The sequence below is a fragment of the Prunus dulcis genome, chromosome 6 (assembly GCF_902201215.1).
Source record: "Prunus dulcis chromosome 6, ALMONDv2, whole genome shotgun sequence".
NCBI lineage: Eukaryota > Viridiplantae > Streptophyta > Magnoliopsida > Rosales > Rosaceae > Prunus > Prunus dulcis.
The window spans coordinates 29,203,922-29,231,459 of NC_047655.1; the positions used below are offsets into that span (position 1 = coordinate 29,203,922).

Consider the following 27,538-nt stretch of genomic DNA (forward strand, 5'->3'; position numbering starts at 1 on the left):
TGAATTTTTTTGTGGTATGGAGCGCTCTCAAGTACTAACTCCCTTTTATATATAGACGACAGTTAACCATCCAATTAACTGCTAAAGGAAGAAACCCAACAACTGAGCCAACCATTAGAAATATGAAGCATATTTCACGTCCCATCAAAAACCAGAGGAATATCAATGTCAGTGGAGTTTGAATTCATATATAGAATTGCAGTGGATTTCATTAATTTGCTAATTAAGCTAAAGAATTGATGAGTTTAAGCCAGCCACACATGAAAAATATATATAGAATTTATTCCATATATATGCGTATCCAGACGAAAGCATATATTATATATGGATCAGTCACTGGTCGAATTCCCAGATATATAATCGGCATATATATGTATAAGGCTTTATCCTTAATGGTGACATTACAAGGTGCAAATTATGACAAGGACGGTGATTTTTCTAAAGCTTTGTGCATTAATGAAACAATTTCTGCACAAATCCGCTTCTGAATTCCATAAGACAGCAACCATGAAAGCTATATATATATATATTTATATATAATATGGTGTATATTTTCAATTTGCAAAGGTGGGTGGAATAATTGCTGGACCTCGTTCCTTATTCTAATAATATTATAAAAGATTGCTGACCAATATTGGTGATAGCAACTTTACAATTTCAGGCACTCACTCACACTCACACCAAAACTAATATTGAGAATCCACTGCGCCCCCGCATAGAATCATATACACCCACCACCACCAACCTACCTATCTCTTCATGCAGTCTTCCGCATAACTATTAACTAACATGATGTGTTTGAACTCTCCAAGACTTTTTTGACCGAATTTCATAATTAATCAGGTCCGTTCAGAGGGCAATTTTAACTGTTTCAGGCAAAAGTTTTCCTCAGGATAGAAACATCCAAGTTTCAAGATATTCATCAAGTCCGGCAAAAGGCCATACACTATAACTGTTTGATAAAAGTCGTATAATTTGTTTCTCATTCCCTTAATGATAATGCACGTTACATCATCTTTGCAATAACATCGATCCCTCCTAAAAAGATAAAAAAAGAATAAAAAAGACAAAGGAACAAAGTTTGCTTTGTCCTGCAGTGCACTGTGCATGCATATATATAAGTAGCCAATCAAGTTCAACAACATTGCCAAGCTAACTATACATTCACTAGAATTAATATCATTCTTGCAGAGATGATAGGTTGGGGAGATGTTTACAAGGTGGTGGTGGCCATGATGCCACTCTACGTTGCCCTAATTCTAGGGTTTGGCTCTGTGAGGTGGTGGCGCATCTTCACTCCCGAGCAGTGTGGTGCAATCAACCGCTTTGTTTGCTTCTTCACTCTCCCACTCTTCACATTTGAATTCACAGCTCATGTTGATCCTTACAAATGGAACTACCGCTTCATCGGTGCGGACGCCATCTCAAAGCTCATAATCGTGGCGGTGCTTGCGTTATGGGCCAAGTGTAGTAGCAAGGGAAGCTATAGTTGGTCCATCACAAGCTTCTCCTTGTGCACTTTGACAAATTCGCTTGTGGTAGGGGTACCCTTGATGAGAGCCATGTATGGTCAGGTAGCCGTTGATCTTGTTGTTCAATCATCGGTGGTGCAGGCTATCGTGTGGCTGACAATTCTTCTGTTCGTCTTAGAATTTCGACGAACGGGGTCGTTAGACATGCATATGATTTCGGGGACTAACACAAGTCAATCGGTGGAGCAAGGTGAAGGAGGGAAAGCGGTAGAGGGGTTGGCTGCAATGAACACGATGAGCAGCAGTAGGCCTTCTTTCTGGTACTTGATGAAGGCTGTGTGGCTGAAACTTGGGATGAATCCCAACTCGTATGCGGTTTTCATCGGGATTGGATGGGCTTTTATATCAAGCAGGTGGCATATTGAGTTGCCAAGCATTATGGAAGGATCTGTTTTAATCATGTCAAAAGCTGGTACAGGCACTGCCATGTTTAGCATGGGTGAGTGACACTGATATGTATGTTCTTTTACATATATATATATATATATATATATATATGTAGATATATGTGTCGTACGTTTTGATGCTCATATGTATGTATGTATGTATGTATGTATGCAGGTATCTTCATGGCACTGCAGGAAAAATTCGTGGCGTGCGGGACGAGCCTGACTATAATAGGGATGGTTTTGAGGTTTATTGCTGGACCAGCAGCCATGGCTATTGGCTCCATCGCTGTGGGCTTGCATGGTGATGTTTTACGTGTGGCCATCATTCAGGTAACTCCCAATTTGGGTTTTATTTATTTAATTTGATGCTTGGTCGGATCTGACTAGTTCCCAACGCAACGCCCCACAATTCTTTTCGTTAATGGGTATTAACTTTTATTAAAGAAATTGAAGCCAAGTACCGCACTAATTGTTTGTTTGAGTTGAGCATATTGCAGGCAGCATTGCCGCAGTCCATTACCTCCTTCATATTTGCCAAAGAATACGGACTCCATGCAGAGGTGCTCAGTACAGCGTATGTAGCTGCCTCTCCTTATTAACATATATATATATATATATATAATTAAATAAATTCCTATTTCTAACTGATATGTCAATGCAGGGTGATATTTGGCATGATAGTGTCCCTTCCAGTGTTGATCGCTTACTATGCAGTTCTAGAATTTGTGCATTGACGACTACACGTGTGTTTCAACCAATCCAATGGATCGCGATCGCTGCCTTGCTCCTGCTCCTCATTTGTTTGAAATTTTGTTGTTTTTGGTTTCTGTATGATCACGGTTTAAAGCTATAGAGGCTAATTAAATTAGTCTTGTACTTGTAATCTAATTCACATTATCATCCTAATCTCATTCAACCCAGAAATGAGTCTTGCCTTCCTCAATAGGCTCATTGAAAATGAATACCCATAGTTGTTGTTCAGTATTTTTCTGCTTTGGGCTTTGGAAAGCCACATACGTTCAATGACAAGGGAAGGGACTTATGTTTGAATCTTCAACAATTTGGACAAACATTGATTTCATAGGGAGGGAGCGGGACCACATCAGTGATATTTTTGATAGAAATAGAAGAGGAAAAAGAAAACAATTATTGTGTATTCATTTTCATATCTCTCTCATTTATTTATTTATACACACAAAACCATGCCATGATGAGAGTTACGTGGGAGGGAGATGTACATCAATCGAATCAAATTCATTCATTAAGAATTAATGTGGTTTGAATTGATAAGTATACTTTAATTTAATAGGGCCCCTGCTAGAACCAACATAAAGTGAAGGAGAAGCTTGCGATGTGAAAATGAATGAATTTTTTAGTTTTTAAAATTTCATTTGCCTTTTGCCTTTTACCTTTAACTTTTTCTTTTTCTTTTACTAGCAAATGGCAATATACTATACAAGTATATATGCAACTGCTTGCTACAACGTAACACAGATATACTGTATACATAAAGAAGCGTTTGTTACGCGCTTTTTTTTTTGGGGATAACTCTCTCCTACTTCCGCCGGAAGCCATTGCATATAAATTCTAATCTAAGAGAACGATAAAAAGATAGATGCCATGCTAATTTTTTTATTATTATAAAAGAAACAGAATAAAAGTGAAACTGATGAAATCAAAAGATAGAGATACAACAAGGTTGATAATGATATTATCTCGTTGTCTCATCTAATAAAAAATCTGCAACGTACCAACAATTTACAAGCTAAGACGACATACCATTTAACAAAAATATACATTTTTAAATTTTTTGAAAAGGAAATAAAGAAACCCATAACGTGACAATAATATGTTGTCCTTCCTTTCCAAGCATGAAATTAAAGAATGAATGAATGGGTCTGTTTGTCTCAAGTATCAGAATTTTGTAATTATGGTCTACTTTTGCTCCTAATTAATCATTCTTATTTATGATTGATGATTAACTTAAATTTAAATTAAATTAAATTTGTGGAGACTAGTTTTACTTATAGAAAAGGAAGAGAAGAAGAAAGATCGTGAGAGTTGTGCTTCCCCACTATTTTTTTGACTAATGTTGTGCGTGTTATTCGGGTTTCTCTTAACAAACACCCTCTGCCTTCTGCCTCCTGCCTCCTGCCTCTAGACTCAATATGTTTTGTTTTGTTTTACGGTGTGATCATCATCATCATCATCATGTGATCATTGGTGGGCACCCAATCTTAATGCTGATGCTGCTCCTGTGACTCTCTTGTTTCTTTTTCTGATACAGTGTTTCTGGGTTCCTCTTCCTGTTCCTGTTCATCTATGATCAATCAATCATCATCTTCATCGTGTTTTCTGCAACACATTCTGTTGTGTTCATCCTAAAGAGAAGAAACGAAACAAGAAAGAACAGAAATCTGTTCATCGTTTTCATGTAAAAATATGAAGTCCTCCCCCAATTCTGTAAGCACTCTCTTCTTCGTCTTTCACCATATATATATATATATATATATATATATATATACACACACACATACTGATATGAATTATGATGCTTTTCTTGCTCTATTCTTCATTTTGTATTCAATCAATATTGTAAATCTTCTTGATTTTATATTCAATCTCTTCTTGATTTTTCTGTTAAGAATGTTTTGAGAAGCAAAACTTTTATACAGCCATTAAAATTTCTTGACATTTGTTTTATGACCTCCTCTTCTCAGGTGACTTTACGTGCAGATCCAAGAAGCGGGAAATCACGCCTTGGTAACGTTCTCCCGGCAGCTTCTCTGCTATGTCTACTGTTTCTCATACTCACCTTATCATCAGAGTACAAAGAAGAGGTATGTATGTATGTATGGTTCATCTTGCTCTTCTTATCAAATTATCTGCAGTTTCCCTAAAAATTAGAATTCAAAGTTCAGCTTCTGACTAAGTATGAGGCTTTAAGAAGGGAATTTTAATCATTCTGATAACCACTACTGTTCTGGGTTCTCTTGCACAGAAATCATCACTTTGGAGAGTCACAAACAGCTTGCAGAATCTAAAGAACAAATGCAAGGTTTGTTAATCATTCCATACCCATTTTATACATATATATTTTCCACGAAAGTAGTCTATTCCATCCTGCATCTTTAGTCTTTCCTAGAAAATGAGTTTTGGGGATTTAGTACTTATAATTGTTTCTCTGTTTTAGAATCAATACAGGCCTTATGGAAGTGAGGCATTGCCTCAAGATATTGTCTCCAAGACTTCTAATTTGGAAATGCGGCCCTTATGGAATGAAAAAAAGGTAAGGTAGGTTTATGGAATCATGGATGGAACTTCTCATTAGTAATCCTTCATTTGATGTGTTCTCTTGAATTGGGAGGATATATGTTTGTGTATGTGTATGTAACCTTTGCATCCTGTTCCAAGTGTAAGTGCTGAAGGTTTATATTAATTTTTTACTCTTGCACTGTTTGACCAGAAACGCTCAAACTCTTCAGTTAACTTGTTGGAGAAGAAAGGTGCAAATTCAACTAATTTATTTGCGATGGCTGTTGGTATAAAGCAAAAAGATCTTGTCAGTAAAATGGTCAAAAAGGTATTCCTATAAGGCCATACTAAGCCCCAGCCCTACACCCCTTGAAAAAAAGAAAAGAACTGATGATAATTCTTTTTCTTGTTCATAGCTGTACAAGTAATTGCTTTTCACTCTCCATATTGCAGTTTCTGTCAAGTGGTTTTGTTGTGATGCTTTTCCATTATGATGGTATCGTTGATGAGTGGAAGGAATTTCAATGGAGTGATCTTGTTATTCATGTATCTGCAATCAATCAAACTAAATGGTATGATTCTATCCTTGCATGACTGACAACAGAAAAGTTTTGATGGAAGTTGCATTACTGAGATGTGTTTTCTTGGTGATGGATTTCTTGATGCCTAGGTGGTTTGCCAAGCGTTTCTTACATCCTGATATAGTTGCTGAGTATAGTTACATTTTTCTGTGGGATGAGGACCTTGGAGTTGAAAATTTCCACCCCAAAAGGTATTGTTGGCTGCATCTCTGTTGATAAATTTCTACATAATGAAATTAAGAGTTCCAAGCTACTTGCTGGTTCTTCTATCCCACATGACAATACATTTTATTTAACAAATGCTTGATATTTGTCTTCTTCTTTGACACTTTTAGGTATGTATCCATTGTTCAAAAGGAAGGCCTTGAGATATCACAACCAGCACTAGATTATTCCAAGTCAGAGGTGCATCATCAAATCACTGCACGTTTGAGAGGATCGATAGCACACAGGTCTCTTATAACATTTTCCTTCCTAATACTAATATCTGTGATTCTAAAGTCGTGACAGTGATAATCCAACTTCCTGGTTAATTTGAAGCATCCTTTCAAGCGGTTGTTGACTATGATATTCATGGTGTACATGGTTTTGATCCATTTTGTCTGCAGAAGGACTTACAAGGCTAGTAACAATGGGAACGGTTGTGATGAAAGCAGTACAGCTCCCCCTTGCACCGGGTAAAAATGTGTTTCGACTACAACTACCTTATTTCAATTATTTGGCTTATACTATAAAGCTTAGAAATTTGTGTTGTATGAAATTTTGTGAAGGATGGTTTTCTCTGTGTGAGCTATTTTAAGAAAATTCTGTTCAGTTACTATTGTAGTTGCGGAAGTTATCTTACTTGAGGAAGGAAACTAAAATGAAAATCTGCATTTTTGCAGGTGGATAGAAGTGATGGCTCCTGTTTTCTCTAGAGCTGCCTGGCGCTGTGTATGGCATATGATCCAGGTGTGTTTTTTCTACTGTCCTGGAACTTCAAGATAGCTTTTCTGTTGGCCTTAGAGCAGAAAGCACAACAAATTAGCCAAACTAATATGAGGCTCATATTTTAGTCAGGTGTATGGTGTTAAGTTGTCATTGATCAGAAATTTTTTAAGTTGTTAGAAGATATACCTAATACTCTGTAAATCAAGCTTGATTCATAAACACACATTCACTACTCTCCCTTTCATGTATAGAATCAGAGAAACAACAAATCTAAATTACATTGAAATGGTGTTAATTGTGATTTGATCTTTGCAGAATGACTTGATTCATGCATGGGGCCTGGATATGCAGCTTGGCTATTGTGCACAGGCAAGCTTCTCAGTTTACTTGTTATGTCATTTTTTTTTTATGCTTTCTTTTCTAAGGATTTCCTTAACGTTTCCTAAAGAGGCCTTTCTGGTTTTGGTGTTTTTAAATAGGGCGATCGAACTAAAAATGTTGGTGTTGTGGATGCTGAGTACATAATCCATTATGGTCTCCCTACATTGGGAGGCTCAGATGAAAATGAGGTGAGAAAATGTTTGCTGTCTTTGTGGTGCATATTTCCAGTCTGTCTGAGGCTAACTAGTTAATGTGTTGGTATTTTGCAGGAATCATCATCAAAATCTAGTGGAAAGGACCATAGAGTTGATGTAAGTCTTGACATGTAATTTTTTAAGTTGATTAGGATTTTACTTGGATTAAAATTGTTTGTTGTGTATTTGTGTGTAGGTGAGGAGAGAATCCTACAACGAAATGAAGGTGTTCAAAAGGAAATGGGAACGAGCTGTCAAGGATGATAAATGTTGGATTGATCCATACAAGTAAGCAGCAAAGGCGGTTCTAGTGAGTGAGATTAGGAATTAATATCATACATGCACAACTTCACCAACTCAATATTCTTTAGAATGCGATTGAGGTGTGAATATTTGTTGCATTCATTTCACATTTAAGTAAGTCCGTGAGGCTGAATTTGTTTTGTTCTTCTTCTGCACAAGACGGTGGAACGAAGTGTAAATGTTGGTATAACCGTATAGGGAGGGTATGAGGATCAAGAAATCAACTCCCTCCCCTCTTATACTTAAGTTCAGTGAGTAGTGACAGTGAGAACAGCATATCACATTCGTCATCTTTTTGTATTACTCGAAGATGTGGTGCACTGAAGTTTTGGTGGTAAGAGTGGTTGGTTAAGTAATTGGTAGTAACTAGTATCTTGCTGGAGGAGGATAGTAATTGTAAAGTATGACGTAGGTACATACTAAAGAGGAATGCAAACAAAGAATGAAGTAGATGCTGCAATTACTAAATTGGCAACCACAATGTCTGTCAGCTCAGCAGTGTGCTATCTCTCTCTCTCTCACCATTAAAAATTCAGATAGGTATGGGGCCTCCTCACATCTATCCGCATGCCTTTTTTCATTCACACATCTCTCTATCTCTCTCTCTCTATCTATTTATCTATCTTCTGTAATACTCAATGTGATTATAATTCAAGTGGTTAAAAGCATTTATTTTTGTACTCGAAGTTCTAAGTTTGATTTTCCCAATATTGCTTGTATAAAAAAGGAAAAAGAAAATCAATATACAATTTGAATTTGCTACTTGTCAAACCCATACAAGTTAATAGTAAGCTAAATATATATGTCCCACAACCACAACACAATGCAAGCAATCCAAAAACAAGTAGCAAATTATTGGGCTTTAGTGTGCAAGTGTAACATCCATACATCGAGATAGAGGCTTACAGCTCATTTTTAGATAATTATTCAGCACAAGAGGAGAGGACACTTTTGTCAACCCAACTTCCAAGTCATGCTTAAAAACAACAACTTTACAACTGGTTCACACTTCCAAGTCAAGCAAGCAACCAAGCATTGTGTTGAGATTGAAAGAGGGCGACGGCCTTTGTGAAATTTCGTTGAGTTGACACAATGACAGAAATGTGAATGGGTTAGGATGGGAGGATTTTGCATAGTGTAAAAGTCAAGCAAACAATAGCAAAATTATTAGGGAAGAACACATGAAAATGGGATTTTGTTTTTTTAAGAATAAAAGAAAACATGACCTCAGTTAGACCGGTCAGCAGTGAGACCAATAGTACTAGTGACCAGGCAGGCAGGGAAGTCCACAGAAAACTAAGGAAGGGTATGACATGATGAAAACGCAACGCCCACCATTTGATTGTGATTGTCAATTTGTCATATATCATATGGTCCTTTTCTTTTCCTATGAGAGCAGCACATGGGTTGTCTTGTTTTGCTGGCATGTTTTGCATATTGTTATCACAAATTCACAATTCACAATTCACAAACATAGGTCAATGAGATTCCCCAAAACACTCTTTTCAAGACACCAAATCAGATCGATGTGCCTCCAAGGTCACAAGCTCGCCTACTGCATGCCCATTTCTGTCTCTGATGAGAAACACTTTCATGACATGGGAATAGCACTATTTTTTGTTATTTTCGATTAATGACACGCATGATAAATGTTCCACATAACATAGCATTATTGGCCGGGAATAACAAATGCTATCCCCATTACAACCAAGTTTTTCTCCTATACTCTGTATATAACACTCATCTCATCAACCCCGCAACAAGCTATCTACCTATATAACCCAATTTCCACAGAAAGCACAGAGTCTTGGTCGATTGAGACTTTCACCTCTAACCCTCTCCACAAGGAGAGAGCATATTATTCATAATACAAGGGTTGTTGTATAGAAACCAGAATAATACAAGTAATAAAGATTGCATTAATAGCCATCCAAGCCACTGTAGCAACTTTTGTGGCTAAGGCTAGGCCTGGGCACGGTTCGGGTCGGGTCAAATTTTGACTGACCCGTGGGCCGAACCGACCAATACTGCGGTTCTCGGGTTGGATCGGGTCAAAAATGAAACCCGAAGTTGGGCCGACCCGAACATACAAGGTTCGGTTCTGGTTTTTTGGTCGGTTCTGGGTTGAGCCCAAAATCTTTTTTTTTTCTTTCCAAAAGCCCAATATTGTTGAATTTTCAAAAGCCCAATATTGTTTATTTTTTTAACAATACCAGTTTTTCAAGCAGCCCATCAATTAAAGGTTTTCCTTGCCCAAATTATGTAAATTCAACTATAACCTGTTTTTTTTTTTTTTTTTAAAAAAAGTATCTAAACTATCAAATTAAATTTCACAATCATCATAAAACTACGAAATTAAATTTTACAACCCATGACCAAAAAAAAAAAAAAAAGGTAAAGCACCAAATATATTCACTTGTATCAGTTAAGGGAGCTGCAAACAAAACATGTTTTGCAGCTCCCATGGCTTCTCCATCATCATTGTTCCAATTCGACAAAGTGTCAAACCTGCATCCTGATCAAATATCACAACTATAGAATATCAGAGCAGGAAATGATTAGTTCAGCACAAAATGACAGAATCTAAACCTTTGAAAAACAAATATAGACCAGTCATTCAATCAATAAATAATTATTCAATAAAAAAACTAATTAACCCAAATATTAGCATTCATTCATCAATAAGATACTAACACAAACATGCTACATAAGGAAAAAAGGGAGAAAACAAATAAAAGAATGAATGCATTTAATCAACAACAAGTTAAGTAGATTCATGCCAAAAATACAGATTCAAGACAACTCAATTAAATAAATTGAAACAGATTCAAGGCTAACAATCGAACCTAAAATACACAGATAAAAAAATCAGAAATTAAATCTGAAAACAATAAAGAAAGCATCCAAACATAAACAAAACTAAATTCCATGTATGTCTACGTCTAGGAAAATGTAGTAATAGAGTGCAGAAGGGCAAAGCTAAGCCTGAATTTCATCTTTCAAATTGATGAAAACCACATTGCTAATTTATTCATAAATTTTATCACATCGAAATCAATTATATTAATACGATACCTCAGTGCAAAGACACAATTCGGGGCAATTCGGACCACTGTGATCATGTTACAAAGAACAAATTAGATAATTCACAACATTGAGTACAGAAAAATTGAACAGAGTATACAATGAAATCATTGACATGAAAATGTCATAGTATAAGAGTGCTTACCAGAAAGCTGCAACGCAACAATCTGCAGAACAAACAGAACACAGGAAGATTAAAATTGAAGGTCAGATCATATTCACATAAAGAAAGAAAATACCAAAAATCCATAGATCTAAAGTAAAGCCATGTGGAGCTGATGATTTAAAAATATATAATTCTAATTCTCCCATTCCTTTTAAGCCACACACAGAGATTGAGATAGAAATATTTATACCTTCAATTTTGCCTATTAATCCAAACCCACAGAGACTAAGCACAACAACTACAAAATTAAGAAAAAATTGCGTTAATTTCAACAGAATACCAAAATTTCGAAACCCTAATAATCTACTAAATTAGGGAAAATGAAAACAACTAAGAATCCAAACCAAATACATACAAATTACCTTAGAATGAACCAGAGCCCTCCAAAATTTACAAGGATTCGCTCCAAAAACCAATGATATTGGATTGATGTTTGGTTAGGTTTGGAGAAAGAGAATGAGTCTCGCGTCTCTAAGAGACTTAAAGATGTGACTCTGAGAGAGAGAGAGAGAGAGAGAGAGAGAGAGAGAGAGAGAGCGCGATAGAGACGAGTTGAGAGAGAGACAGAGAGACAGAGAGAGCGCGCGATAGAGATGGCGGCCGATGAGGTAGGGTTAGTCTCAGATCGGGAGAGAAATAGTGGGTTTCGTGAGTGAGTCTGAGAGGGTTAGTGAAAAAATAATAAATTAAAACTTTAGAGAGGTTCTGATATAGTGCAAGCAAACCCACCCAAAGTTCTTATTTAAGCCAATGAGACAACGCCATGTGTCAAATGTTTATATAATTAAATAATGGTCGGTTTGGGTCAGGTCCAACGGTTTAAAAAATTTTGGACCCGAAGCCTGAACCGAAGTCAACGGTTCGGTTCAGGTCCAGCGTTGACTTTTTCGGTTTGGTCAAAAAAACCTTATTTTTCGGTTTGGTTTGGTTTGGTTCGGTCGGTTTGATCGGTTTATCGGTTTTTATGCCCACCCCTAGCTAAGGCTTAATTGCCCAACCTCCAGCTACCTTAACATTACTGTTGTCTACAAGCCTACACCCACATGCATATCCTCATCCACCTACAATTAAAATCAATCCATTTAGGGCTCCTCCACCACTACCAACACTTAGCAATCTCATATAGTTGAGGTAATTCAATAGCTGGCAAGGCACCTCTCTCTCTCTCTCTCTCTCTCTCTCTCTCCACCAATTAGGGTACCCATTTATCAAATCTTGGAGCCACTAAATCAATACATAATTTTCTGCAACTTTGGCAGGAAGGACATAATATGCAACATGTCCTTGAGTTTTACTAAACCCACTTGAAATTCAAGCACTATTAGTCATAGCCATATCCTCCCTTTTGTTTTGGCTGGAAGCAGGAAATGTAGCCACTTCAAAAGGAGAAGCATAAACTATAAAGTATCTATCTATTTACCCGAAGAAATGCTTGAAATTGCAAACAAATAAACAATAACATCAAACAATTCACTTTCTTCTAAACATCCAGTGCAAGACCAGCCAGAGTAGAAGGCAGTCCCATTAGATTAGAATTTAGAAGCAGCAAAAACATTAACCAAAACATGTCTACTTCAATATGAACACGGCCCACTATTACAAATTAACAATTAAACATATAACAAAAGCAGCACGAACACTAAAATAATAGACAACTTGAATCTTAATCCTTGTCATGAGTGTCACAACAGCTCTACTGAGAACTTACATTAATTTATTGTTTTGAAAAGTCAATAAAATATCATAAGCCCCAATAGGTCCATTAACAAGGACAATGTTTCCTCAAATACCTCACAAAATTATGCTAATCCTGCTATTCTAGCAATGTGCTATCTCCAGGCATTGCTTATTTCAGCAAAAAAATAATGGAAAATATCCCACTAGAGATTAGCAAAAACTGACCTGGAAATAGCACCCCTCCTCCCCACAACTGATAAAATATAAAATTTCTGAACTTATAAACAAACAAATCAAGAACAGATATTCTTTTTTCATCCAGACTCCCAACAAAATTAAGGTTACCCCAATTAAAACAATATAAACTATAAATTATCAAATGTAAAATATAGAGAAAGAGTTAGATATGGCATCCAAAGCAATTACAGGTCTTGGGAGTGAACGAACAGAAGCCAAAGGGCCTGTTGGGAATGTTGCAATTGATGGCATAGCAACAAGGAGACGGCAAGCAAAGTCCTTTGGCACCTCCGCAGCAAGTACACAATGCACAAATCTGAAAGCTCCCCAGCCTCCTTCTGGTCTCATTCATCACCAAAGTCTTGAAATTTTCAGCTCCTACGAGTGGCACCAGCAGCTCCACCTTGTCTTTTTTATCCGTGGCAGCTGCTGCCACCGCCGAAGACCCGTTTGCCTCACAAACCAAAAAATAAACATTTCAATCCACAGCATAGCATAAGCATAACCCAGAAAAAATCATGAGCAGTTTGAAAGAAAAAGTAAAGGGATCTAGGAAAGAAAGATATATAGTAGGTTTTGAAGAGAAACACTCACATGGGTTAAGCTTGCTTCAGTGGTAGTGAGAACAGTAGCCAAAAAGAGCAGGAATATGAGAGAGAAGGTGACCCCATGAGCAGGCATCATGGTTTCTTGAGATGGGCGCAGTACTTTGGTTTGGAAAAGGTGATGGGAATTTGGAAAGGGTGTGAGCTGTGAATGTGAAGTGGGTCTTGAATGATCTCTCTCTTTTTCTTGAGAGAGAGGCCTTGATTTGGGTTTTGGTGTATCATAAATGGTGAAGCTTTTTAATGGGTTCTGCTCAATTTATTAGGTGGTGTGAAATTGAGAGGATTGCAAAATGGTTGTTGCATATTTTTATGGAGGGTGGGAGAAGGAGATTCAGAAAATGAAAATGGAAATGAAGTGTGGTTTTGTTTGGGTTTGGAAAAGGGAGGATGATTGTGGTGTGAGTTTGCTCATTTCATTATGCCCTAATGCAATGGGCATAGAGTCCCCCCTTAAGCACTAGTGTCTCTGCTGTGTGTCCACACATCTCTTGTGAAGTCGGAAGCTTTCTGCCACGTGGCAATAAGTAATAATCATAAGATGAGCGTTTTGATTGTGCAATGGTAACATTTTTAAAATTATATTTTCCATAACAAGAACGAATTAAAGAAGTGAAAGTGCCGACGATGGATCACAAGAAAGAACTGTAGCAAAAGATAATGGTGATAGCGATGGAGGAGGTAATAATAGCAGGCAGCAAGCAAGCAACGGTGACAAACAACTGGGGAGGGAGGCAGGTCTTATACATATTTGTCCTGTGGGTTTGGAAAATGATTGCCATACTTAACTTTTTTTATTAGTTTTTGGATTTTTGCCTATTTTCCCTTTTCCCTTTGACTAAAAGAAATTATAGTGTCATAGCAACAAGGAAAAGGATCAGGCGTGACAAAATATAACTGTCAACACTAATTAGAGAAGTGAAGCAACTTGCAAGCAAAATATATTCAAGCATTATGCTGAGAAAAGCACAAGCATAGAGATGAAGGCCATTCCAAACCTGAGGGTGACTGCAATGAAGATTCACCGGAAAGTGGGAGTGAGGCCATTATAATTTGCAACAAGAATTGATTGACATACGATACCGGCAAAGAGTAAATCACAAAAGATCAGAAAAATTGGGATCTTGGACAGACAGAACAGAATGTTCACATTGGGTTTTCCAAATGTGACAATATTTGCAGATTTTTATACAATGAGCAATGTGAAATTCAGAAGGCTGAGCCTCTGTCAGCTGAATGCATTTTCAGGACATAATCAACTTGACATGTATTCTGTAAATTTCCAGCAATTGGAAATCAATTTACAGATAACTCTTGTTTTAACCCCCAAAAGATTGTTAATGTAAATGGCTCGTTTTCGAGCAGCTTTCTTTCAGTCCTCTGTGTCAATATTATCATCTCCAGAAGGTATCTGCCTAGGTTCTGACAGTGAAAGTCTCCTGGGATTTGCTGATCCTGCTTCAACTAATCCTTCTGATGATAAATTTAATGAAGTGGTCGCTGACGTTGAACCCAACAAACGCCGGGCTGGGGTATCAGCCGAAGATGATGCATTGGGATTATATGTGAAGATACCCATAGGGTGGTCAAACTTGCAACTCGGACCGAACTTACAGATACCATAACGAGAATAAAAGATGCATAAAGGTTCTCCCTGTTGAAAAATTGTAACAGGTTAAACATGTAACATATCTTCAAATTAGACTATTTATTGAAAGATATAAAACGCACACACAGACATCTCTATATAACAAGGGGTTATAGCTCAAGTCAAAATCATGAGAAGGAACATTCAAAGCAAGAAAAAAAGTAAACAAGGAGCAAAACCCATTTGCAATTCCACCAAAAAAAAAAAAAAAAAAAAAAAAAAAAGTAACTCACCGGCCGTAAAGGAAGGCCTATTGGACTCAAAACACAGTCTGGAGCAGGAATTAATCTCTCCCTAGGATGATGGAACCTGCAAACTGCACCAAACTTACAATCGCCTGTCTTCATGTAAAACTGGCACTCAGGCTGGCCAGGTCTTTCAGGAAATACATTTTCCCTCTGCAATGCATAAAACCCCACAGGTATGGAGCCAGAACGATATGAAGAAAAGGTCCCTTGAGAACCTGAATTTTCCGGTTCACCTTGGCGTGAAGTTCCATAGATTTGACTGTTTCCCACTGGTTGCTGTTGGCTCTCTGGAGATGAAACGGAGCCAATCTGGCCCTGCAAAATTACCATCAAATAAGCATGTTGATACTTCTCAGGGCTCCATAGAGCATGTAAACTCTCAAACTTACTTAAACTCAAATTCAAAAGCTGATGCATTAGAGATTTGAAATTGAGTGCAACAAAAGAAATTGCAGGCCATCCCCTCCTGCTTCATTCTCTGGTGCACATAGCATTTTGCACTGAAGGGTATAATAAAGCTTACACTGTATGCGCTCCAACCTGGGACTGATACCACTCCCTGAGGAACAATAAGAGGAGCGTAACTTGATGGAGCTTGCCAGCGTGGACTGGGAATAAAAGATGCTCTTGACCAATTTGTAATTCCTCCCGCATACGACTGCTGACCAGGAGTAGTTGGAGATTGGACAGTAGGATATACAGGAGAGCCACGCAATGAAACCATCATATTAGTAGGTTGTGGATGGTGGTATTTACAAGTGCTTCCGAACTTGCATTGTCCAGTTCGTAAATAATAAGCACATTCAATCTCATTCTGCTAAAAAGAAAGAATAGAAAGTTAAGAAATGTATAAACTAAGATGCACAGAGACATCTGCAAATCAGATAGACATTTGCAGGTCTACAATATTCCTCAAACAAAAATGAAACAAAGAGATGAAAGTCAAGTCAAGTCACAATGAGCGAGAGGTAAACAGAAAAGCGAACCGGTCGAAGTGGATAGCCCAAGATATTTAAGGCAACTCTTCCAGCAATTCCTGCTTTGTCTCTAGGATGATGAAACTTGCATGTTGCTCCAAACTTGCAAGTTCCTGTCTTCAGGTAGTACTGGAGGGCAGTTCAACAAAGATTATTAGTATGTCACCACAACCAAAATTGACAAGAATCACAGCACATTAAGATTTAAAGGAATATGTCAAACACCAAACTTTGACAGAGATACATGCCTGACATTCAGGTTGTCCAATTCTTTCTGGGAACTCTCCCTTCATCCTTGCAGTGGCAATAGCCTGGTAAAAAACAGCAGCTTGTTATATAGATAATTAAAAATAACAATTTCATGATAACATAAAACCAAGCTACAAGAGAAAAAGATTCAATATAAGATACAGTAGCATGAAGTGTACTACCCTTGTGCATTTAAGTATGGTTAAAAGAGTATCACATTAAATCTGAGTTCATGAAATTTTGTCTAAACATGGTTTAACTATACCAGCTTCCGGTTAGGAGGATGATTAAAGCGACATGTTGCTCCAAATCTACAAAGGCCTGTTCTGATGTAATAAGAACAATCTGGCTCTCCAGTACGCTCGGGATAGGACCCAGGTTCCAGTGTTTCACTTGATCTCAAATTCATTTGCCACATTGCATCTGAAAATAATGTATTATGAGCAAGTTCATTACATTGTATCAATACAAACTTATCGAAATGTAAATAAAAGGTTCATTTTCAATGAGCCCACATCCTCTGCCTTCTATTCCTATTTACTTACAGACTTAAAAAAAGACAAGTAAATAAAGAAATTCTGCCTTGAAGCTGCAGTTAAATTCACTGCTTGCAGCTTAAAAAAACAATGCCAAAGCTTATATGTTTGGGAAATTCAGTAACAGAGATTATCTAAAAAGCTTTGAAGGAAGACAGTTCCTGAAAGCCGAATAGCAGAAGATCACATTTCATCTAAATTGGTTTTGTGATGAGGCCCCTCCTTACAATTTTGTACTAAAAACCTTTCCATGTTTGAATTGTCACGGGATAGCTAAAACGTCCATTATTGACAACTCCAAATTCCATATATAGCAAGCTATACAGCACATTATAAAAATTCAAAGCACGAAAGCAACAAATTCGCATACCAAGAAAGAAGCAAAATAACCACATTTGAGAAACACAAATAAATAATTAATTAAAAATAAGTTATGGTCCCAAATCAAGAGAACAATGCAAATTCATGCCGCCGGGGATCGAAATTGACTTGGTTAAATAAGATATGAAGCATTGGTCATATCTGAATCGAGTAAAGGAAAGGAAGGGGCAAAACGGACAATTCAGATGAGAGGAGGCAGCCATCGTGATTGGGAAACAAGGAAACAATGGTAAAACGAGAGAAACATAAACAGAGAAAACAATGACAAGAAGTAAAGACAATGTTGAGGTGCAGATAAAGAGTTTAAAAGGAGACCTTGGGTCAAGGAGGGTGACAGTGACGGAGCGTCGGTCACGGGCGCGGCAGCACGAGACATGGGAATTCCGGCATCGAAGTCCATGAGATGGCTGTTCCAGACGGCGGTCAGCCAGTCAGTCAGTGAGTCAGTGAGTCACAACCACCACCACCACGTCGTCACTCTAGCAAAGCCGACCGGAATTCCCATTCATTCACTCACCCTCCCCCCACCTACCTGTCGTCGTCACTCTAGCCAAATCTCCTCAACGATCAGACACTATCCCTCCCTCTGTCTCTCTATCTAAACCAGACAAAACCCGAGCAACCAAGACCACCAAACAAAAACAGAGCCAAATTAACAAGAATAACAGTTTCTAGAGAGAGAAAAACTTTTAGGAAGGGAGAGAGAAAGTTGTTTTAGGAGAGTCTGATTTGATGATGAGAGAGATAGACAGAGAGAAAGAGAAAGAAAGAAGAACCAGAAAAGAGAGAGAGCGGTGTGTTCTCCTCTCCACAAACGAGGAGAGGAATAAAAACCAACCATCTCTCAACCAGACAGCTTTTTCACCCGCGTTTTGGAAATAAACGGACCAACCCCACATTCTTCCCACCCCGCGACTGCCTCCTCTGCCATACTCGCTCCCTCGAAGCCACGCGTGCTCCTCCTCCTGACCTTTTCGCCTTGCTTATTGCTACTTTAGCTTTTATGTTCGACGTCAATGCCTAAACTAATTTTTTATTCGACACGTGGTCGACTTACGCAGCGAGTAGGTCCCACTTCACGGGCTGCGAATATGCGGTACACCAAACCGGATACCAGAAACTCGGACCGCTTCTTATAACCTCTTTTACTATTTCCAGCTAATTTCTTTACATTTTCCAGTATCTGCTCCCTCTCTCAAATTTCGTTTATTAATTAATCTTTCATTTATGTGCTTTTTATTTTTATTTTTATAAATAATCGTTATCTTACTAGTAATCAGTATATATTATTATTAATGGGGAGGTTTTACTATTGTTGGAAATATAATAAAAGGGCGCCACATATTCAATTCTAAACATATAATATATTAAGCAGGAATTGTTGAAATTTTACTATTTTAATAAATAAATAAAAGTGGATATAAATAGTCAATAGTATTGATTCATAGTCGATGCATGAGTTTTGATTGGGCAGGTCCCTCCCCTTGATATTTATATGCCACGAAGAAACAAAGCTTTACATGAGTGCTCCCGTTGGAGCTTCTGGTTTTCCACCTCATTTCCTGCTTCAAAACCAAGTGACACCGCAATGGAAACAGAAAAACAAAAAAAGAAAGGGTAACCGGTCTTTACAATAGGTTTCCAACCTTTTAAAAAAGGGAAAATCAAAGGACTTACTACTAGTATAGTGGTTTTGAGTAATTACTCTCCTATGCAAAGTTCTGGGTTCGAATCATAACACCCGTATAGTATATGTGAATCTAGTATATTATCGTCACTCTCAATAAAAATAATTCTCAAAAAAAAAAAAGGAGATTCACTATTATACCCAATATGGGGGCCTAAATTATAAAAATACCATATATAAAATGGACTTTAGAAACACACCCAAAACCCATTTACAACATAACAAAAAAGCTTTTAACTTCTTATAAATTACAAAACCGCCATCAATTTCTTAAAACAAGCCCAACCCCAAAATCTCATAAAAATACCCAAAGCACTCAATAGGGCATCAAAGTAATTTAATAATCAATATTAAATTTAATAAGGCTAGCTATCATTTTTTGGGTTTTTTTTGGGTTTGTTTATAGGAATTCAATTGTGTAGGGTTTATTTATAATATTGGTGCTAGAAATGGGTATATCACTAAATATCTCAAAAAAAAAAGGAAATCAGAATAATTGAGGCGACATTAGCAAACTTGAAAAATAACTTTTTTATATCTGTAGATGGCAGTGCTGTGCAAAGCAAGATGTCAAAAATTCCCACTTTTATGCACGCAATGGAGTAAATTACTTTTTGAGTGTGGTTCTAATTTGTTTCTTGTGGTGCGAAATTGTACACCTTTAAATTTGCATTATTGGTTTAAAGAAGGATACTTACTTCATGCTGACGAATAAATAATGAATTTAATTATATAGATAGAACTAAAGTTTAGTACATAATAATAAAATAAAATAATAAAATAGATGCACATGTACGTATGACGTGGTGATGCCTAAATATAATAATATGGTGGATTGGGACAAGTAAAAGTTGCGGTGAAAATAGAAAGAAGATTTGGTAACAAGGGCAAGTGCACCGGCAACACGAGGAACCTGTTTTGGGCTGTATCAAGGCGTTTGAAGCGGGGGGTGCTTTCTTTGCTCTGATGATTTAAAAGTGGCGGAAGCTCGCACGCATTCTCCTTACCTCAACGTTGATTGGTTGGAAGGGGTTGGGTTGGGTTTGGGCCCTCACCGCCCTTTCCTTTTTATCTCTCTCGCATCGCCTCGCGTACGCGTACGCATACGCATCTTTTACTTAATCTTTTGGATTTTTTGTCCTGTGGGGGGCATTTCTGACTGAGAGGGACAAAAGGAGAGGGCTAGAGCTCTACATGTGGACGATTTCCATTTGTCCATTCACCTTTGTTTTTTCTATGCAGGTGCAGCAAACAATAACCCCTTCTACAGCTTCTATTCTACCAATTTGGTTGGCTCTACCTTACAGATGCTGCATAAATTACCAAGTGGCCCACTTCATTCATCCATTATTCCAATTTCAATCCAATATTATCAATATTCTCTCTAAGAGCACCTTCATCCAAAAAGATAAGGACAAAGCAAGGTTTGACACTATTTATGTGAATAGTTTCAGTTTTGATTTTTTTGGTTCCACTTCCAAGGGTAAAGGCAAGGGCAAACATTATTCACTTTACTTTATTTTCTATTTTTTTAACTTAACTATTAATTTTGATAGCTTTTTAGATAATATTTTCAGTTGCTACGTGTCACTATTTATTATAAAATTCTCACCTAAAATTTCATATAACATTTTTGAATTAAATTTTCGGATAAGATTTTCAGTTGCCACGTGTCCATCAAATTTCAGATAAAATTTTCGGATGAGATTCTCGGTTGCCACGTGTCTTATCTCAGATAAGATTTTAGGATATTTATTTATAAAAAATTTATTATCTCATAATAATCTCATATTGAAGATAATATTTTCACCCTCTAAAATTATGCCACGTGTCCCATTTTAGATAAGATTTTCATATATTTATTAAAAAATTATAATCTCATATTTCAGATAAGATTTTCACCCTCTAAAATTGCGCAACGTGTCATATTTATCTTCTAATTCCTCTATAAAACTACACCCTCAACTCATACCTTTCACACCATATCTTCTCTATTCTTTCATTTTTCATATTTTACAAAACACATTCTACTCTCAATATCTAACCTGAGGAGGGTGTTGGAGAGGCAAGAGCTAGAAGAGGAAGAAATCAGGTGCAGACGTGCTGAAGAAGATCGTGAGGCCGATGAAGGGGAGGAAGAAATGATTGTAGCGGTGTGTATGCTCAATGAATCAAGGCAACACCACCGTCGTCATGCCCTGAATGTGGACAGACATAGGCAGTCTCAGGATAAGAATATCTTGGAATATTGCTTTATCCCAAATTCGTTATATCATGTTTCTCATTTTCGAGAGAGATATAGAATGCAGCCTCATTTGTTCCAAAAAATCATGCATGATATTTGTAATTACGACACATACTTTGTTCAGAAGTATGATGTTGTTGGGGTTTTGGGTCTTCTTCCGGAGCAAATAATTGTAATTACGAGACATTTGTGCCTGTAGGATCTATATAGAAAAAATAATTGAAAATGCAAGAAAAAAAATGAATATGCAAGAAAATATAAACAATTTGGAGATGCAAGAAAATATAGACAATTAGAAATGCAAGAAAAAAAATGATTATGCAAGAAAAAAAAAATTGCAATTAAAAAAAGTTACATTAAATTGATTAAAATGGCAATTATAAATATTTTACCTCATCAGAAAGATTTTGACAACTTCGAATGTTGTCCCTTGCTTTTGCCAAGGCATCTCTCCATTTTCCTAACTCTTTATTAAGAATTTTTCATCTACTAGCCAAGGTCATTTCGGTCCAAGGCGAACCCGATATTTCACAAAATTCTTCATTAATTTTTCTCTACATATGAGCGAACTTCATCTCATTGCCCGTGACAGGGCAATGACTAACTTTCACCCAACACTCACACAACACAATATCTTTCTGAGTTGTCCACGCGCCTCTGGCTTCGACCGAAGATGCCATTTGTTTAATGGAAAGTAATAGAAAAATGTGAGTGGAAAGTAAAAAAATATTGGAATGAGAAGAGTTTGTATGAAGATTTGGTGTGGAAAGTGAATACAATTGTTAAGTATTTATAGGGAAAAAATCCAGAATTTTTTGGTATTTTTTTTAAAAAAATTCGAAGGTCATCGGATTTCTGGGAAAAAAAAACCATCGAACCATCCGGGAAGCGCCACGTGGCATTTTTTCGTTGGGTTCTGTCAGGGCTGACGTCAGCAAGCGAAAGTTAAATTTTTTTACCATTGGCGTGTGAATAAAATAATCGCTGATTCTAAAAAAAATAAATAATAAAGCTTGTTTTTGTTTTCCAAATTTACCCTTATTAAATGTATTAGCTTTTATGCTTTTTTCAATTGCGCCAAATATTTGTACAACTTCCTTACTACCTTGTAAAAATTTAATAAGAAAAATATTTTTTTAATTTATAAAAAAGTATGTTTCGTGATATTGTTATCATGAAAATAATATCATCTTTCTTTTGTGAAAAAGAAAAAAACTCAGGTTTGTTCTTATTTATTTATTTTTAACAAGGTGGTAAGAAAATTTGTAAAAAACACTAGTTTGTGAAAAATATAAATTAATCACTTTAATAAGGGTAAACTTGGAAAACAAAAACTAGTTTATATGATGCATTAATGACATTGTTTTGAGTGTAAGGAAATTGATACTTGTCATAAGGAGAATAAAGAATGTTAGAGAGAAGGTTGCTAGCATTTTCGTTTAAGATTCGAATCTTATTTTATTGATATAGTGATACTTTTGTTCTCAATATTTGAAGATATTTCAAGTTTAATTAAAAGTTTATTTATTGTATTGTCTAATTTTTAAAAAAATTTGAGAAATAGTTTGAGCATTTGTAGAATTTCCTATCATAAAGGGTTTAAGTTAGCGTATGCGTCATAACTTACATATGCTTCTTACACACATGCTTGGTTGCTTGCAAGAGGATTGTGTGTTTTAGATCTAAGCTCCCTCAATTACTTGATTCCACTGTTAAAATCGAGAATACAACAAATGTGACCAATCACATGCTTTATCTACAACTTCAACCAAGCCCATTTCACCCAACTGAAACGCTTGAATATCAAGCAATGAATGTCTAAACCATGATCAACTTTCAACTCATCGCCTCAAGTTATAGTCATTGGATCCCAACTTTGAAACTCATCCTTCAAGCAACAACCCGAAATTAGGAGCGGGCATCAAACTAACTAAATACCATAAATTGTAATTAGCAATTTGGTTGGTTTTCACCATCAAAATGTCAAAACTTCTTTTTTTGAGAACTTTTTTTTATTGAAAGGGGCGATAACATACTAAACTCACATACACTCCAAGGATACTATGACTCGAACCTAGGACCCTGCATAAGAGAGTAAATACTCCAAATCACTACACTAGTGAGTCCTTTACAACATCAAAACCATTTTAAAACTGAACCAAACCGCGTTGCTTCAATTCAGTCGCGGATTTTCATACTTTATATTTGCTATAAACTCAATCCAACTATCCATTTCATTGTATTTCCTTCAACATTATAGGAAGGAAATGAGTTATTTGACGCGTATAAATTTTTATTTTTATTTTCTTGTTTTTGGTTTTCTCTCTAGTTGTTACTTTACTTGGGTCAAACCTTTTCCCTTTCACAGTTTCAGAGTCGTCTCTCCACCATTTTAATATGTGAACCGTTCATACCCCACCTTCTAGAGATCTTCGCTGATTAGCAAAGATCTCTCACTCCGTCTGTCTCTCAGATCTCACCAATTTCCATAGGCTTTGCGTAGGATCTTAGTAAGGGCTAAGCTAGGAGGAGACTCTTTTTTGGATTCAGATCCACTTTCCCGAGAAAATTCCCCCTTAACTTTTATCTCTGATTCCATCGTCTACCCATCAGAGTTTCAGACCTTCTAATTCCTGCCGTCATGGGTTTTCGCTCAATTCCTAGAACATTTGCGTATGCTCTCGCCCTCATTGTGCTACTCATCTTTACCGTTTCTGCTCAGGTAGCTCTCTCTCTCTCTCTCTCTCTCTCTCTCTCTCTCTCTATATATATATATATATATGCATATTGCGTGTGTTTATATATATGTGATTTAATTATGATAATTTGTTCCATGATTAGGAGTCTGGGGTTGAAGCTGAGAGGGGAGACTCTGGTGGATCCAAAGATCTCGGCCGTCGTAGCAAGGTTTGACGACAATCATCTCTCTTTCTCATTTTACAATCTGTTTGGTTGCTGAGAAAATTTAGCAGAAATGAAGACAAAGAAACGTTTTCTAACAACCACTAATCTGATGCATCATCTTTTTCTTATCTGATTGTATGCAAGTTACAATGTGATGCTTCATCAACTGGTTAGAGTGTGCGTTGGTAGCTTGTATATCATTCAATTGTATTTTTCATCGAATTAGGTAGTATTGTGTAAAATAAGTTTATTATTTGATTTGATTTATAGTTTGACGATTCAGAAATTTGGAAACAGCAATTTTGAAGTGGAGCTTTATTTGTAGGTCTGAAATTCAGTCGCAATTAAATTGATTTTGGTGCTAATGCACAAAAAAAGTATTTGGTTTAAATGGAAGATTTAGTATCTTGTTCTTTGATTTTACTTGTCGATATTTATATATATTAATTTGTTTGTACAGATTAATTTGGGCTTTCTTGAAGTTAATGCTCTTGGACGCAAGAATGAGGTTGATGCAGTTGCTCTCGGTCTCAATGTGGACTCCGGTCTTGGAATTTTCGATGCCTTTATAGCAAGCTTGTCAATGATTCTAGTCAGTGAGGTTTGTGCACAAAATTCCTGGCATTGTTTACACCAATTCTACTTTGAAGCTTATGGTCGATTACTAGAGATTCTTGCATATTTTTTCAGTTAGTAATTAGTGATCCCATAAAAAAAAAAATTAAAAAAAAGAAGAAATAAACTTGAAAACTTGAAACCAAGTCAAGTGTTTTGATAGGTTTTGACTCTGTTTACAAGGCAGAGATATATTGATTAAACTAATTTTCTTCTAATTGACAAAAATGCTACCAGATCGGAGATGAAACATTTATAATAGCAGCTCTTATGGCAATGCGTCACCCCAGGTCAATTGTCCTATCTGGTGCACTCACTGCCTTGGTTATAATGACGGTAAGTTATCTAATTTTCTGTTTCTATTATAGCATAAGTATAATAACATTTTCCCTTTAACATCTCTGTTTTATTTTTGCGGTTCTAATATGCAAACTGTTTGCATGGTCTTGTAATGGAATGGTTCAGAAACTGCGAAGTGCCATTTCTTATTGTGGATGTAATCAAGATTTAAGTTTTGTACGTGTCAATTAGGTACTTTCCACTGGACTTGGTAGGATTGTGCCAAACTTGATATCAAGGAAGCATACAAATAGTGCAGCTACAGGTAAATATGTTTTTTTTTTTTTTTTTTGTTACTTGACCACTAAGATATTTCTGAGAATTTGATTTCCATAATTTTTTGGGCAACAGATGCATGGCCTTGCTTCAAGGTGTTTTTTCCCTTCTCTTTATTTGTCTCTCTGATATGTACATTTTTTAATAGATTTGTTGCAACTGTTCTTTAAGATTCCCTGTTTATTTAACAGCCGTGATTCATGTAATTTTGTATTGGTCACTCTTGTATTTTGTCCAGTCTTTAAGGCTTCATTTTCTTCTCTATGTTTTTCCTATGGTGGCTTATGAAATTCAACGGTTTTTGTTGATAGTACCTCAAGTATTGTAATTCTTTTTTTTTTTTTTTTTTTGGTTGCAGTTCTTTATTTATTTTTTGGGCTGCGTTTACTTTACATTGCTTGGAGATCAGATCCAAAATCGTCCCAGAAGAAAGAAATGGAAGAAGTAAGTTTTTTTAACTTTAAAAAATAACAATTTCATATTCTGTCACAGTTTTTGACTCGTTTATGATATGTTTGCACATTATTAGCCTTTTCCTGATTTTTGTTAATTTATTATCTATAGAGAGACAGATGGTAAACTAACAAACAATGCTTGATGCCTGCATTAGTTATGAAATTGGGTAAATTGTCGTCTTATCCTTTGAACTTATTAGTGTAATTGGTTTTTGGTTGGGTTAACCATGTAGGTATCAGATATACTTATTCTCCTTCGCCTCTGTTATTCCTGCTGAGGAATGTGAAAGCACTAGGTGTTTAGGAGAAGTTGACTTCATCTCTTAGAATTCATATTTGTTGTTCTATATTGATTGCCTATATTATTCCTGATGTCTGATCACTTTTTGTATGGTGTGCCAATAGCATATATGTTCTTTCAACTTGAATGTTGTCCCTCGATTAGTCTAATTTGGTGTTTTAATTGTTTAAATTTGGTTGACACCCAATATATTCAGGTAGAAGAGAAACTTGAGTCTGGACAGGGGAAGACAACCTTCCGCCGTTTCTTTTCCAGGTTTTGTACACCAATCTTTTTGGAGGTATGGCTGTTGCGTTGTACTTATTTTAATGATTTGGTTTCTTTTCTTTTTGTTAATTATAGATTTAGTCGGGACTTTTACTTGTAGCACCTATAACCTATATATGCTGCATGCACATCATGCTTGTAGTTGTAGCAAATATGATCCATATCTTATTCTATAGCTAGTCATATTGAGAATCAACTCCTACAACTTAGAAGTTTTAGCTGTACTTTTGAAGTCTTGTGATATGACCTCCATAACTAATTTATTCTGTTTGCTGTTGCAGTCATTCATTCTAACGTTTTTAGCTGAGTGGGGAGATCGTAGCCAAATAGCGACAATTGCTGTAAGAGAAAACATTCCTCTCTCCCCTGTTGTCATAGTTCATGTTATATTTTGTGAAGACTTTTTCTGCGGGAATGAGATGAATTTATTTGTTGCTTCCTTTTGACCTCGCAGCTTGCAACCCACAAGAATGCACTCGGAGTAGCGGTAGGTGCGACACTAGGGCACACCATCTGCACGTCTGTGGCTGTGGTGGGAGGGAGCATGCTGGCATCCAAAATCTCCCAACGCACTGTTGCTACAGTTGGAGGCTTGCTCTTTCTATGCTTCTCCGTATCATCGTATTTTTATCCTCCTCTATAAGAGTGAACTGTATGATATACTCTAGGCTAACCTGATTCTTTAAGGGCTTTCAAATGCTCTACACATTTTGTTTTTGCGTTTTCTGCTTCCTTTTTCATTTTTTTTCTTCTTCTTGGGAATCCTTCAGATAGTAGAGTATGATACTCGTTTATGACAGATCATTCTTATTCGTTTGTAATATGTTAGTATATAGAGATATTGATTGCTTTCCTCCCCACTCCCTTTGCATTGTAGCCTTTTGAAAAGAAACAAGAAAGTTTGCGAAATCATTTATATCGACCCATTGTAATGCCAAATGCACACTACCAAGGCAAAAGAATACCTAGAATGAGTTAATGTTACCATTCAATTTTTTTTTATCCCCTTACCATTCAATTAGTGAACAATGGAGCGGGTTTAATTCATTTGGCAGAAAGAGAGTGAGTTCATTCAT

The 27,538-nt window shown here is 36.5% G+C and overlaps 5 protein-coding genes and 1 long non-coding RNA gene across 7 annotated transcripts; 3 read left to right on the forward strand and 3 right to left on the reverse strand.

Moving 5' to 3' along the window:
- Positions 1 to 1,193: 1,193 nt before the first annotated feature.
- Positions 1,194 to 2,655, forward strand: LOC117632821 (auxin efflux carrier component 5). Its single transcript, XM_034366412.1, has 5 exons — positions 1,194 to 1,747; positions 1,778 to 1,971; positions 2,094 to 2,251; positions 2,419 to 2,495; positions 2,583 to 2,655. Exons 1-5 carry the CDS (start codon positions 1,194 to 1,196, stop codon positions 2,653 to 2,655), a joined length of 1,056 nt encoding a protein of 351 aa, XP_034222303.1.
- Positions 2,656 to 3,974: 1,319 nt separating this feature from the next.
- On the forward strand, positions 3,975 to 8,245 carry LOC117631193. The gene is made up of 14 exons (XM_034364206.1): positions 3,975 to 4,384; positions 4,642 to 4,761; positions 4,923 to 4,979; positions 5,115 to 5,210; positions 5,388 to 5,504; positions 5,630 to 5,748; positions 5,847 to 5,948; positions 6,093 to 6,209; positions 6,366 to 6,434; positions 6,642 to 6,708; positions 7,003 to 7,056; positions 7,167 to 7,256; positions 7,338 to 7,379; positions 7,459 to 8,245. The coding sequence occupies exons 1-14, from the start codon at positions 4,364 to 4,366 to the stop codon at positions 7,552 to 7,554; spliced, it is 1,167 nt and encodes a 388-aa protein (XP_034220097.1). The 5' UTR covers positions 3,975 to 4,363; the 3' UTR covers positions 7,555 to 8,245.
- A 1,697-nt stretch (positions 8,246 to 9,942) lies between these two features.
- Positions 9,943 to 11,466, reverse strand: LOC117629608. Of its 2 annotated transcripts, XR_004586126.1 has the most exons (4): positions 11,178 to 11,466; positions 11,006 to 11,053; positions 10,795 to 10,816; positions 9,943 to 10,080 (listed from the first exon to the last, which is right to left on the reverse strand). It is a non-coding gene; the product is annotated as an uncharacterized LOC117629608 (long non-coding RNA). The 2 variants fall into 2 exon arrangements; XR_004586127.1 differs by lacking the exon at positions 11,006 to 11,053.
- Positions 11,467 to 12,455: 989 nt separating this feature from the next.
- Positions 12,456 to 13,833, reverse strand: LOC117630077. Its single transcript, XM_034362815.1, has 2 exons — positions 13,324 to 13,833; positions 12,456 to 13,183 (listed from the first exon to the last, which is right to left on the reverse strand). The coding sequence occupies exons 1-2, from the start codon at positions 13,411 to 13,413 to the stop codon at positions 12,893 to 12,895; spliced, it is 381 nt and encodes a 126-aa protein (XP_034218706.1). The 5' UTR covers positions 13,414 to 13,833; the 3' UTR covers positions 12,456 to 12,892.
- A 594-nt stretch (positions 13,834 to 14,427) lies between these two features.
- Positions 14,428 to 18,247, reverse strand: LOC117630076 (zinc finger CCCH domain-containing protein ZFN-like). Its single transcript, XM_034362814.1, has 7 exons — positions 17,689 to 18,247; positions 16,722 to 16,879; positions 16,456 to 16,518; positions 16,217 to 16,336; positions 15,754 to 16,044; positions 15,216 to 15,545; positions 14,428 to 14,988 (listed from the first exon to the last, which is right to left on the reverse strand). Exons 1-7 carry the CDS (start codon positions 17,771 to 17,773, stop codon positions 14,707 to 14,709), a joined length of 1,329 nt encoding a protein of 442 aa, XP_034218705.1. The 5' UTR covers positions 17,774 to 18,247; the 3' UTR covers positions 14,428 to 14,706.
- A 5,324-nt stretch (positions 18,248 to 23,571) lies between these two features.
- Positions 23,572 to 27,380, forward strand: LOC117629886 (GDT1-like protein 3). The gene is made up of 9 exons (XM_034362538.1): positions 23,572 to 24,027; positions 24,147 to 24,212; positions 24,670 to 24,810; positions 25,062 to 25,160; positions 25,356 to 25,428; positions 25,798 to 25,883; positions 26,392 to 26,475; positions 26,744 to 26,803; positions 26,917 to 27,380. The coding sequence occupies exons 1-9, from the start codon at positions 23,947 to 23,949 to the stop codon at positions 27,103 to 27,105; spliced, it is 879 nt and encodes a 292-aa protein (XP_034218429.1). The 5' UTR covers positions 23,572 to 23,946; the 3' UTR covers positions 27,106 to 27,380.
- The last annotated feature ends 158 nt before the right edge of the window (positions 27,381 to 27,538 follow it).

Bases quoted from the DNA above. Each gene is read 5' to 3' on its own strand.
- LOC117632821 (XM_034366412.1), top strand. From the start codon at position 1,194: ATGATAGGTTGGGGAGATGTTTACAAGGTGGTGGTGGCCATGATGCCA. The intron at 1,972-2,093 runs GTGAGTGACACT...GTATGTATGCAG, and splicing joins CACTGCCATGTTTAGCATGG to GTATCTTCATGGCACTGCAG. The intron at 2,252-2,418 runs GTAACTCCCAAT...AGCATATTGCAG, and splicing joins TACGTGTGGCCATCATTCAG to GCAGCATTGCCGCAGTCCAT.
- LOC117631193 (XM_034364206.1), top strand. From the start codon at position 4,364: ATGAAGTCCTCCCCCAATTCT. The intron at 5,211-5,387 runs GTAAGGTAGGTT...CTGTTTGACCAG, and splicing joins CCTTATGGAATGAAAAAAAG to AAACGCTCAAACTCTTCAGT. The intron at 5,749-5,846 runs GTATGATTCTAT...CTTGATGCCTAG, and splicing joins GCAATCAATCAAACTAAATG to GTGGTTTGCCAAGCGTTTCT.
- LOC117630077 (XM_034362815.1), bottom strand. From the start codon at position 13,413: ATGATGCCTGCTCATGGGGTCACCTTCTCTCTCATATTCCTGCTCTTT. The intron at 13,184-13,323 runs GTGAGTGTTTCT...TTGGTTTGTGAG, and splicing joins CTGAAGCAAGCTTAACCCAT to GCAAACGGGTCTTCGGCGGT.
- LOC117630076 (XM_034362814.1), bottom strand. From the start codon at position 17,773: ATGGACTTCGATGCCGGAATTCCCATGTCTCGTGCTGCCGCGCCCGTG. The intron at 16,880-17,688 runs GTCTCCTTTTAA...CATTATTTTCAG, and splicing joins GTCACCCTCCTTGACCCAAG to ATGCAATGTGGCAAATGAAT. The intron at 16,045-16,216 runs GTTCGCTTTTCT...TCTTTTTAGCAG, and splicing joins TGGGCTATCCACTTCGACCG to AATGAGATTGAATGTGCTTA.
- LOC117629886 (XM_034362538.1), top strand. From the start codon at position 23,947: ATGGGTTTTCGCTCAATTCCTAGAACATTTGCGTATGCTCTCGCCCTC. The intron at 24,811-25,061 runs GTTTGTGCACAA...AAATGCTACCAG, and splicing joins CAATGATTCTAGTCAGTGAG to ATCGGAGATGAAACATTTAT. The intron at 25,884-26,391 runs GTAAGTTTTTTT...CAATATATTCAG, and splicing joins AGAAGAAAGAAATGGAAGAA to GTAGAAGAGAAACTTGAGTC.